Consider the following 12,510-nt stretch of genomic DNA (forward strand, 5'->3'; position numbering starts at 1 on the left):
CCCCGCACGTGGGGAGCGAGCTCCCGCCCCTCGCCCCGCCCCTCAGCGCTCCTGATTGGCGCGGGGTGGGGATGGGGGGGGCGCCCGGTGCGCGGCCCGTCCAATGGAGGCGGCGCGCGGCGCTCGCCAATGAGCGCGGCGCCGATTGGGCCGCGGCGTTTGGCGCTCGGTCCGGGAGGGTGAATCCGGCAGCCGGAGGCTGAGGGGCGGGAGCGCGCGTGGAGCGGCGCGGAGCTGGCGGTGGCGGCGGGGCGGCGGCGGCGGCACGAGGCCGGGGCGGGGGGTGAGTGAGCGAGCGGGCGGGCGGCGTCTCGCGGGCGTGAGGCGGCGGCGGCTCCGCGTAACCGGCTGCCTTTGTCATGGGGGGGGCGGGGGGTGACGGCTCCCCAGCAGCCGCCGCCGCCGCCTCCCCCCCAGCAGCCGCCGCCGCCGCCTCCCGTCCCCTTCCCGCGGGGGGGCGGCGGCGGCGGGGCCCGCGCGGTCCGGTCCGGTGACAGCCGGAGGGGGGAGGCGCGGAGCCCGGGGTGCCCTTTGTCTAAGTTGGCTCCGTGCAGCCCGCCCGGCCGTTCCCGTTCCGACCGGCGGAGCGCGGCCCCGGCCGGGGGCGGTTTGGGGGGGAAGCCCGCGCTGTGCGGGGAGAGGGAGCGGGCGGGGAAGACCCCGGCGGTTTCCTCCCCGCCGCTGCCGGCCGCACGCGGGCACGGTTTGACTGGGGGTGGGGGGGGGTCCGCTGCGGCTCCCGGGCCCTCCTGGCCTCCCGGAAGCCGGCGCTCGGCGGGGAGAGCCGGGCGGGGAGGCTGAGCGCGCACTGCTCCGCTCCCCCCCCGGCCCGGCGTGGGGAGGGGTGTCCGGCGTGAGGAGCCGGACACGCCGGGCCGCGGAGCTGAGGTGGGCGTGCGGGGCGGTCTGCGGAACCCGGGGCGTGCGGGGCGGCGCGGAGGAGGGCGCCGGGCAGAGCTGGCCCCCGGCGAGCCATGCGTGAGGGGGTAAAGGGGGAGAAACCGGCGTGCGGTGACATCGCACCTACGGGCTGGAGACGGGCGGGTGTGCGCGGTGGTTGGGGATCTGCTGGCAGCAGACAAAAGAAAAGCGGTCTGTGCATAGACGCAGCGGGAGCGGGAGAGAATAAACTCATAGGTTGCTCGAGATACTTGTTTCTGACCTACGAAGCACCATCCCTGTTTTATTGGAGCTAGGGAAAAGTTTTGGTTTTTTAACCAGGGAGCTGGAAGCTCAGATTCCTGGTCTCTCTAATAAGAAGCGTGTCACGGTTTGAACGAGGCTGTTTAATTGTCGCAGGGTAGGTTCGTCTTCGTTTAAATCTAGCAACTGTAGTTTCAGCTGTTAGGAGTTTGGTTCTTACTAATACAAATTTCAGTGAAGAGCTTTACCGACATTTTTAGTGGAATCTTCACTTCTAAATTGGGATTTCCTCGTAGATAGGTTCATCCCTTTTTTTTTTTTTTTAGGGGTTGGCACATTCAGATGCTTTATGTGAGTTATAAAAATTAAAAGGTCATTCTTTGTTTGTCCCCAGTGTCTATATCAAATTGAGAGTCCTGGGAATGTTTATTTGTGGTAACAATAAAGCATCTTCAGAAGGGTGAGTATTACTTGTACGTAGTGTACTATAACTACTCTTAATTTAGATAATTAAAGTGTGAATGTTTTAAGACCTACAGAATCTTTCAGAAAGCATGCTTCCAGTGTTTTAGGAGAGACGGCTCAAAAAGTTTTGCACGGCGTCTCGATTTTTTTTGTTTAAACTTCGAGAGCTAGTGCTTTGTCAGGTACTGGCTTTAAGATTGTTATGGCAAAAATGTTACATTTCTTGTTGTGGAGTTTCCTTTACCAAAAAAAAATAAAAGAGAGAGAGGAAAAATACATCTCCCCCCACCATCCTCTGTCTACGTGAGGAATGAAAGTAACAATTAAACAACCTGTGGAGAAATCTGTGACGGGAAAATGTTCCATGAGGTGCCAACAGCTATTTTCATCTGGAACTTTGGAAGAATTCTAGATTCTAATTTAGGTCAAAATTTGAGGTGATTTTTTTTTCCAGAGATTTTTTTTTTTTAATGTGTAATTTCACCCTGAAAAGTGACAGAGGCTGAAAATCCGCATCGTTAAAAGGTCATAAAATGTCTTTGCTCAGTTTAAAATGAGCTAAAGGGGTAGGGTGTAAACTTCGGTCAGAGACTTGAAATTCAAGCTCAATTCTTTTTTTCCTTGCTGTATTTTTTTCCTCTCTTGCTAGAATTGCCAACGAGCTGAAATACGGTGATTTCATTGAAGATGGGCGTTCAAATGGGTTTTTGTTTGTTCTGTAACATTGCGACATTCATAGGTGAAATGTAAATATATTCCTGCACTGCTGCTTACCTGCAAAGAAACTTTGGCTTAGCGAGAAGGGATTTTTTTTGTAGTGCTATGGAATGCACTAACTGTATTATATATCGAGAGAGTGCAAGTCAACTGCCGCTTTCTGTAAAGCAGCTTATGTCAGAATAAGCTACATCTAACACACTCCAACAATGTTCCCAGAAAAGCTGATGCACTCTAAAATTCCTCCTGAAATTAGTCGAAAAAATCTGTTCTTGTTCACAAGAAGATTCAGCTTCTTTAGCTGTATGCATTGCGTATACATTTTAACAAGTTCACAGCTATAATGTTAAAATTGAACAGCAATTTTAGACGGCAGTGCTATATTCGTGTGATTGAATAGTGGGAGTTATTTTTTAAAATGGCTGCAATACTAACAGAAGGCGTATTGAATAAATGTTTGCTTTACGTTGTGTTTGAGCAAAAGTGCTGTGGGAAACTTTAGTGTTGGATGTAATCTGAAAGTTCTGTAATTCTACATATCGCGCTTATAGATGTATCTGAGCTGACTTGAGGAGAAGTAGGGGGGGAAGAAAGTTTTCCCCAGCAGGGATGCTGAGGATCTTGGGAACAGGACCTGGCCTTTGCTAAGCAGGGAAGTTTACTGAATGAAGTAGGTCATCTTTACAGAATTACCTATCCAAGCAAAATTCAGTTTACCAGATTTTTAAAAAGAGGGAGTAAATGGACTACCTGCTGTAGATATAATTCTTAGTGATTTGATAATACTTACATTAGGAAACAAGACCCCTGTTAACAGAAGCTGTAGGACATTAATGGTTCATACTAACAGCAAGGTCCGTGGAGAGCAGTGCTGGGCTCATTGAAACGGTGTGTGACTGAAGACAAGCATCTGTGCTGTCTGCATCTCTAAATGTATCTACAAACATATCTATACATTTAGCATCTATGTATGTAACCAATACAACTGTTCTAGAGTGGCTGAGTTGGTCTTTAAATGGAAGAGTTACTCCAGTACTGACGTAGTTTAAGTGATAACTTCAGCTAAGCGGCTGTGTCTGGGAGGAAGAAGGGTGAGACAAAGAAAAACCTTGTATAAAATAGATGCAAAACAAGGAGAGGTGTTTCACAGGGGACCAGTAAAAACATTTGTTACAGGTTAGCAGAATGCTTGGATTTGTTTTTTAGCTCTGAGTATGTGCCCAAGAGTTTTGTTGAGCTAAAGATTAAAAGGAAGACAATGTACAGAATTATAAAATAGGCATTCTGTCTGTTCTCACAGAGATCAGTTAGAGACTTTGGGATGATGCTGTCTGTGTCTGTTTACGGATGAGGTGAAACTAAAGAGTGATATTTGTTGGAGGAGGGAATGGGTTCTACTGAGCTCCAAGCAAGAAACAGTGAAGTCTTCTGAAACACGGTAGTGACGATGCTGCTTTCTGTAACTGATAATAGTAGGTAGTTTGATTGTTACAGGCTATTTCTAGCTGTACACGTAGATTTCCACTGAGATGTGTCCAGCATGGACTTGAGGTCTGGATCCTCAGCGAAAGTGAGAAAACTACCTCCAATGTTACAATCAGAATATGTATTCTGAATTAAAAAGATAAAGTAACACTAGTAAACTTGGGTAGCGGCAACTCTTAAGAACTTGAGTGAAAAGTATAATTTGCATATAATATTGACAAATGAAGCTTCTTTTAAAGAAAGAATTCTCAAACATAGAAGTAATTATTTAACCACAGACTTGCAAATTGGTTGTCATTTAAAAAAAATATTGGGAGAGGAGAGGAGGTCTGTTAATGTCCCTGCTGTGTCCAGAAAAAATTGTGAACAAACAACACCCTCACAGATTAATGTGGGTCATGCCCTGATTTTAGGATCGTTTGGCCACCTGGCTCAGATGTGCATGTGGGATTTTTCAGTAATTGTGCCTCTGCTCAATGTGTGAGAAATGCTGTTGTCTTGGAATGATTTATAATGCGTACTATGCTTCCTTTCTAATGGTAAAGTCAGTAGTACTTTGAAGGTGAGAAGGCCATTTGGAAATCTGAACGGATACTGTGCACGTTCTGAATGCTGTGGGTAAAAATAACAAGGTGATGGTGTGAGTGGATCCGCGCAGTGTTGTCATTTGCCTGAAAACGTGACGTAGTACTTCCAAAGCTTCTGATTTGGATAGATACGATTTCATTAACTAATGAGGTAAAGCCGACACCTTACTGTGTGCAAATAAAGACTCCCTTGATGTGCAATTTTAAAACTTCTTCAGAATTTACTGTTAGCTTTCTTTTGTTCTTTATGCGTATGGTGCCTGCTTAAATGAAGTTGTATGTGTAATTATACGAGCAAAGTAGTACAAATTGCAGTCCACATCCTAAGATGTGAACTGAAAAGAAATCTTTAGAGGAGGGTATCATTTCTTTCTACTTTTAAATTTATTTTTTAATCTAGAGCCAGGCCTATTTCCCTTGTCAATTTTTGTTGTGTCTGGCCCCTTCCCATTCTGCCTTTTACATGGCTGGTTCAGTTTTTCCTGCCATGCATTCTCTTTTCCATAGCCTGCACGTTTTTTTTTTAAATCCCAAAGCCATGAGATGTAATTTAAAGAAACAAAGTATTTGAAATGAAGGAAACGAAAACCTTACAACTCGTATATAATTGTTGTGTGTGTGTTTTATTTTTTTTTAATGTGAGCTCGTTTCATTTCCATGTTTCTTAGCGTGAGTGGATCTGGCAAGCTTTATGTTTTCGGTGTGCCGTTGTCTGATTTCCTTTTTCACTAGTAAGATAAATTCTAGAGATGGAATTCAGTTTGCTGCTTCTGTCAGAAAATGGGCAGATGTGTTACATGTGCTTGATTTACCTGGGAAACTGTACCATGGCAAATGGATTAAAGTCATGAAGTTATTATCGTCTCTTTTGAATCATACAATTTATAACCAGGGACAGCATAAAGTCTGTCGTTTGTGATTGATAACTTCTTCTAGCTATATGTTCACTAATTTGTGCCGTGTTTCTAGTGAGTGTTTGTTGCTAACCTGTTTAGTGCAAAGTTAAATCCACTGTTTTACTGTTGGAAGAAGGGATTGAGAGATGTTGTTTTAACCATTACTGGTGTTCAATCCATCATTGCTTTGAAACGGAGAGACATAATTGGTCCCAAAGCCTTGCTATTTGTAATTCTCTTCCACAGCCTAAGGGAGCAGATGTTTTTTTCACTGGAGGGTGGTGGTTTTGGGGTTGATTTGTTTTTTGTTTTGGCTTGGGTTTTTTTGGTTTTGTTTTTGAGATAAACTGTTTCTCATTAATTTTCTCCATTAAATCAAACTTCTGGAAAAGTAGTCTTTCTGGTTTTTTCCCTTTGTAAGCAATATTTCATCTAATATGCTGATAGGTTAATCCCCATATACCTTATAGAATAGGGATGCCATACGTTCTACCCGGTTATTTTGAGGAATTTAAAATGAGAATTGTGTAAATAACTTTTATGGTTGCTTTCATCATTTGAAGCTCATTTTGGAATTTTTCAGACAATTGGCATATACCAGTTCAGCTCCAAAAATTGCTAGACTGTTCTACAATAAATTCTGCATACATGGAAGTGTCATGTCTTTTGAAGTTTAGGCTATTTGCCTGTGCAGGGAAAGAAGTATGGAATAGCTATTAAACCACTTGATTATTGTGTGGCAGGGCTTTTCTGGTATGGACTATGAGTTTTTTTTGTGTGTGTGTGGATTGAGCTGAAGAACCTGTGGCTATTTTAGAGTTTTTAGAGTAAAAAAAGGTGTGTCAACAAAACAAGTTTGGGTGGAATAGTCAGTGCACTTGAAATTCACACCCTAAATTATTTTGCCTGTGGAGACATGCCTTAAGTCTTCCGAGCAAGTGTTACTTTTTCTGCCAGATTTATCCAGGATGTCAAAAAGCTAAATTTTAAGAGATGGGGGTGTTAGGCAACAGAGGTTATTTGGAATGTGTGTGGGAGTCATCTGACTCCTCTGGGCATCTGTGAGTAAGTGTGAAGAGGGAAATTCGGGGGTACACATTTGAACAACCCAAAGGTGAAGTTCACGTTTAATGCGTAAAACTTTACTTTCACCCGACAAATAGCCAGGCTTGGTCTTGTGTAAAAAATGTGGGATGGTTTTAATAGTGACTTGTATAAAACATGATCAAAATTGCGCTTGAAACTTTTTGTTGCTGTTCTGCTGTTTCGAATTTTAAAATGTTTTACTTGGTTTTGGATCCAAAGAGTCTTATGCATGCAAATATAGTTAAAAGTATTTATACATGCAGATATCCAAGTAAAAAATAAATAGCTGTATTACCTGCTGCACAGTGTTTTGCTGATGTTGCCCAAACTGAAGTGAGATGTCAGCTGATTTCAGTTAGTGCCAATTTTGGGTTGATATTTAGTATGAAATATTTGGTTGTGATCTCCCTGTTCTCTTTTTCCCTCTTCCCCCACCCAAGTGAAGGAGTACTTGAACTTGTTATTTTTATTTCCAAAACAGTATTTTTCTAAAAGTATCAAATGTTGAAATGTTCTGGAAGAAAGCAATAATATAGGGAATTTAGAAAATTTTTCTTTGAAATGGTTACTCTTGCTGCTTACATGGTCTTCAGTAATTATTTCATGTCTGTTTTTGTTTCTCGAAATCCTGAAGCTGTAGGGATACAGAGACAGAACTTAATTTTTGAAGGGAAGAATGCATTTGAAAGTTGCAGGCTTGCATGTACAGACTGATGGAACACTCTAGTAAGGATTTTTCTTTTAAGGGCTGTCTGAAAACAAATTATACTACATTACTTTTTTTTTTTGTTCTACTGTTGTACTTGTTTAAGGAAATGTATTAAAAAAACTAATTATTTGTATTGAAATCTTAGCTTATTATTAACAGACGTAACTTTTATGTTTTTCTTTCATGAAGAGAATGAAACTCTGAGAAGTACCCATACCATTGCTTCTTGACGAGTAAATGTTCTAAATGAAGGACTCCCACAAAATGAGATTATGTCAGAATAAATCCAAAGGCAGTGTAGTATTAGGAAAAAAGAAGTCATCAAACGGATAACCTCCTTCTTTATGGCTGGTAGAAAATCTGAAGTAAGCTTGTTTTCTAGAACAGTTCTGTTATTGGATCTTACTTGGGTACTTCATGTGTAATCAACCTACAGTTAGTGCCAAAAACTTTTTTAAAATGATTGAGGGATTTTTGTCAAGACCAGGTGAGATCTTGTTTGGGTTTTTTTTGTTTTTTCTTTTTGGTTATTTAAATTTTTGAAGCAGAGTGGTTGAAATTATTTTAGATATGAAGAACCACAGACAGTTTTCAGTTTATTTTCTGAAGTAGTTCTGGAAGGTCTGAGTTATTTATAAACTTCAAGTTGCAAAGTTTTTAACACGCTGGCAGGTAGGGTAAGGGTTGTTGAATACCTGGTAGTTGCTTTGCTTTGTTAGTTTTCTAATCAAGAAAAAAACCAAATTCTAGCATAGAAACAGCAAGAAGGTAAATTTAAGATTCCTCCTATTTTTCCAGGAAGGAAGAGGGAGTGAAGGAACACTTTCTTCTCTTAAATACCCAAGAGCTGCTTGACTCCTCCTCATTCTTCCCTTTCTTTCCTCCTTGCCCCTGGTACATAGTTGGAAGTTTCCAATAGCTGCTTGGTCGATTTATAATGGTGGTAGAAACTCCTGAAAAGAATATTCGAGCAACATAGTGTTAAACTATCTATGTGAATGAACTGTTAGGAGAGAAAATAAGAAATAAAATACTATAGGAGGCAGATTAATATATTTTTAAAATTAAATCAGATGGAAGTGTAATTGAAGAAAATTGCGTTCTGTGAGCTATAGGGTTGACTTGTTTCCCTCCTGTCTTGTGTGCCAGTAACTGAACTGCTCTGATTTACTATTTGAGGTGAGTGTTTCAAATAATAAGAGGTATGAGTTTCAGTATGAAATGAGCACATCCAGAAATCGATCTGCAGGCTTAGGCGTTTAGTACTCTCACAACGAGCTGAAAATTGAATGTCTAAGGCCATAGTTCACAGTGTCTTTCGGTGGGGACAGGGTGGCTGGATGCTCACTTTTCTTCAGTCAAAAGTAGCAAGGTATTTTCAGCCAGAGAACTTCCTTGCTTCTGTCAGTGTCTGACTGCAAAGATGCTCATGCTGTCAGGAGGGCAATGATAGCATAGGTGTGGGAACAAGTGGCAGGTAAAAGTGCTTTTTGTAGCAATGCCAGCATAAATAAAGTAGGGGCGACACTTGCAAGTCAAAGCTGTCTGGTCCTTCATACAGTTTTTGTCTGGTGTATTTGGGCAGTAATGAGAAACTGTGTTTGAAGAGATTTGTTTAACTGCAATACTGCAAATAAAAATATAGTCATTGCAATTAGTAAGTTAGTTTGGCAGTAGTACTACTACAAATAAGTAGTTTGATTAGATTAAGTATGTCATGAAACTGTACTCTTGGTTCTCTGATAGCCGTCCATACAGCTGTAAGAGAAGATGGTGTGTACAGTTATTTTGTTTGTGATAGACATCTTGATCAAGGTAGCATGTGAAGACCAAGTGTGAATTTGCCAGAAAGTTGTGATTTTTTTTTTTTTTTCTTCCCCTAAGACTCTTCTGAAAGAAGCTGAAATTCTCATTCAAAAGATACAGAAAAGCATCTCGGTGATCTTGAATATCCTGAAGTATCAATTGGGAGCTATTAACTTAAGGAGCTGCTGGGATAGCAAAAAAGCCCAAAAAGCAATGTGTTTGGGAAGAAGTAATTGAGGAGGCATGTCTTTGGAGTTGCAGGGAAGCAGGTCATAGAGTAGTTGCTTATTGTGAACGTGCGTACTTCTTGACTTGCTTATTGTTATCTTCTAGAATGTGTTTAAGATAATTTAAAAATGGAAAAAAATTAAAAAAAAAAAAATTGAAGCCTGAAAAAAACCCTCCAAAAGACAACCATTTAATGTTCCAGGGTGGAGATCAGGCTACTTATCTTAAGAACATCAAGCACAAGGTAAGTCTGTTGTCACTTGAATGACAGAAAGTAAGAGGTCTGAAAAGAGTGACACTTCAAAGGCACAAAGGTTGGGCTATAAGAGAAGCAGAACCCTAATAGGATAAGAAGGCAACTAATTTGAAAAAGCAGCCCTTTTATGTTTTTTTTTTTTTTTTATTTTAAACATAATGGTAAGTTTATGGAGAGTATGTAGTACTCTAGGTAGACTACATTCTTAATTAGTGAAGAGCTTTCTGATCTGTTTTTTAATTATGGTTTCTAAGAGGTAGGACTGAAGGCTCCAACTGTACTGTTAAGCAGAGACGGCCTCTTTCCAATGAACAAATACACAGACTATTAGTGCGCAGGAGTGTGTGAACTAACTAGTTGATGGAGTTGTTGAAGGAAACTGTAGCATAACAAATGTTTCTGCTGATTAGAACAATCAGTGATTACACACCAAACTGAAGAGTTCAGTCTGATTAAGCTCTTAAGCATTTGAATTCACAAATTATTGTTCCCTTAATGGTGGTGTTTTCCAAATTGCACCTGTAGCTGATTGAAATACCAAGAATTTTAGAATATGGTGACGATTGCTTTCATCTTCTGAAACACTAAACTGGATTTTAAAAGGCAAGCGAACTCCATGGCATCAGCTTTAAAAATAGCCTGGTCCTTGGATTTGAGATGGCAGGCCCAGGTCAGAGTTGTATTGACTTGTAGAATAGTTTAGGTTGGCAGGTAAGTCTAGAGGTCATCTGATCCAGTCTCCTGCTCAGGCAAGGCCAACACTGAAATCGTCTTTTCCAGACCACTTTTGAAATGTTTTCAGGAATGGAGATTCTAGCACCTCTCTGCTTAATGCATTCCTATACTGGACTGCACTCACTGTGAAGAATTTTCTCTTTATATTATAATGAAATCCCTTGCTGAGTCTTGCCTTTAGTCTCTTGTACATTCATTTAGCATAGATTAGCATGTCTCAGTTGAAGGGCTGGAATAGTGCTCAACTTCTGTGATCGTCCAGGTTTAGCTCTGATTTGTGTAAGAAACCACGCTGTTCAGGGAATTAATTCTTTTGTGTATTGGTTCAAATTCTTGAAGTGACTCATCCAGTTTTGATAAGGCCCAGAAACAGGCAAAAACATGACATGTTTTAAAGAGTCTCTTTAGGGGCTCGGGAGCCTACATGTAGTATTCTTAAACAATTTTGTTAAGATTAAATAGAACATGCGTGAAGCCTTGGACGTGTACTAATAGTAGGAAATTGAAAATAACCATTGCTTAGCATTGATTTGAATATATGCAGTTGTTGTGAATAGCTGTAGTGGGATCTATGAGGCCGAACTGAATTGAACAAACATACACTATCTCTTCGTTTGTTACAAACACCTTCTGTAGTTGTCTTGCACTGCCAACTGAAGTAGACAAATGGTTGCTGCTGTTGTTTTGCCACTCACTACATCTGTTCAGTGCAATCTTTAGTTGATCTAGAGATAGCAGGAAACACATTTCTTGCAACCTACTCAAGCAGAAGTAGTTCACCACATTAACTGCTCTGATTGTGCAAAGTCTTGTAAAGAAAAAAATGACGCAGCGTGAATAGTATGTTTTACGTGGCATGGAAAATAAGCGTCCTAGCCTAAGGCAAGTGGTTGATACGCTCTTAACAGTTTGCTGACTTTGACAGGGGGAGGCTTTGCTCCTTTCCCTTGACCCTGGTTGCACGGTTCCTCCTCTTCCCTGCCAATTTGGGTGCTTATCAGGTCACCATGAGCAGTTTTGGTCAAGTGAGGAAACTGCTTCTTCTGAGTGCAGAAAAGATCAGATTTGATGCAACTGATCCACTCAATCAAGTTTATCATATTTGCCATATAAATTCCGTCTGAGATGCTGACGTACGTGTAGACAGACAATGAAGAGAGGAAACGTATGCCGTTTTAAGATCCCACTTTCTTTCCTAGTCCTAGTTGAGAAGCACGTTAGGATGTATTTGTGATCAGCTTCCAAAAGCAAGCAGATACATGAATGTGCTGCTTAGTTTTGGTTAGGCTGAAATGTTGTTCTTCAAAGTCAAATTCTGTTAGGTAACTTTTAATAAGCTAGTAACCATTGATTATGTCAGGGACGAGAGAGTGCCCTGGCCTTGAATTTGGCAACTCTGCTCCAGTGGAGGCAAAAATTTTAATTTGTTGGTACAGATCTCCCCACCACAATATTGTAGTGACAGACTACTGCTTTTGAAGGGATTCTGCTGACTGAAATGTATTGTAGTGTTGCAAATGGTAAACGTAACTAACTGTATCACAATAATTGGAGCTTCATTGTGATGAAACTGCTCAGAGTAAAAGCATGCCTGTTTATAGCAGCGGACCACCTGCTTTTGGTGGTGCCATACTACCTGGAAAGCCTACAGCCGTCATCAGTCTGTATTGGTGTTAGGGCTGACAGTAAAACGTCTTGGATGTGGTTGCTAACCACACTGCAGTTGAAACACAGGCTTTTAATTCTACTTGCAAGCCAGGGTTTTTCTGCTAACATGAGGGGGATGGAGAGGAGGTATTCTGAGATTTGGACATATGCTTTCACACGTAGACATTACACCTTAGTTTAGGGTTATGGCTTTGGTACATCTGAGGCTATTGATGGTTCTCCTCCTTGCATCAGGTTTGTTAAAATTAATAGTTTTGGCTTTGACAATAGTTTGTGTAACAGTTTCCATCTGTTGAGTAGTCAAGAACATTCTTGCAGAACGTGGAATCTCATTAGAGTTGATCATGAGTGTTTTATTAACCTAAACCATCCACAATCACGGAAGCCGGTTGGAATGAGGAAGGATGGAAGAGCTGTTTGGAGTTACCTGCTTAGATCAGTTGATCAACTGATCAATTTCTTGTAGATCCTGCCAAACAAAGCCTTTGTAGGCTGGTGCAAGCCTGTTGGCATTTATCTGCTGGAAGAGTGACAAAGCTGGCATAGATGGCTTAGTAAATGATTCCTGTTTCTGGTTTTTAAGACTAATTTGTCTGTACTGGTAAAACTGAGTGGCAGAAAGATGACATGGCTTGACAAATGCTTCTGCTGAAGCCTAAAATGCTGCCCGGTCCAATTTCAGTTCTTTGCCTCTTGTTCCTGCCCCAGTGTTGCCCTCCCTTCACTTTT

General features: G+C 41.5%; 1 protein-coding gene across 5 annotated transcripts in view; it reads left to right on the top strand.

Moving 5' to 3' along the window:
• Positions 1–262: 262 nt before the first annotated feature.
• EZH2 (enhancer of zeste 2 polycomb repressive complex 2 subunit) overlaps positions 263–12,510 on the top strand; it is a 57,286-nt gene continuing 45,038 nt past the window's right edge. For all 5 annotated transcript variants that reach the window (XM_075418549.1, XM_075418550.1, XM_075418551.1 and 2 more), the window contains exons 1-2: positions 263–283; positions 1,538–1,603. In XM_075418549.1, the coding sequence (XP_075274664.1) occupies positions 1,566–1,603 (38 nt within the window). In that variant the 5' untranslated portion in view covers positions 263–283; positions 1,538–1,565. The remainder of the gene's footprint in view (positions 284–1,537; positions 1,604–12,510) is intronic.

This window comes from Opisthocomus hoazin, chromosome 4, assembly GCF_030867145.1.
Source record: "Opisthocomus hoazin isolate bOpiHoa1 chromosome 4, bOpiHoa1.hap1, whole genome shotgun sequence".
Taxonomy (NCBI): domain Eukaryota; kingdom Metazoa; phylum Chordata; class Aves; order Opisthocomiformes; family Opisthocomidae; genus Opisthocomus; species Opisthocomus hoazin.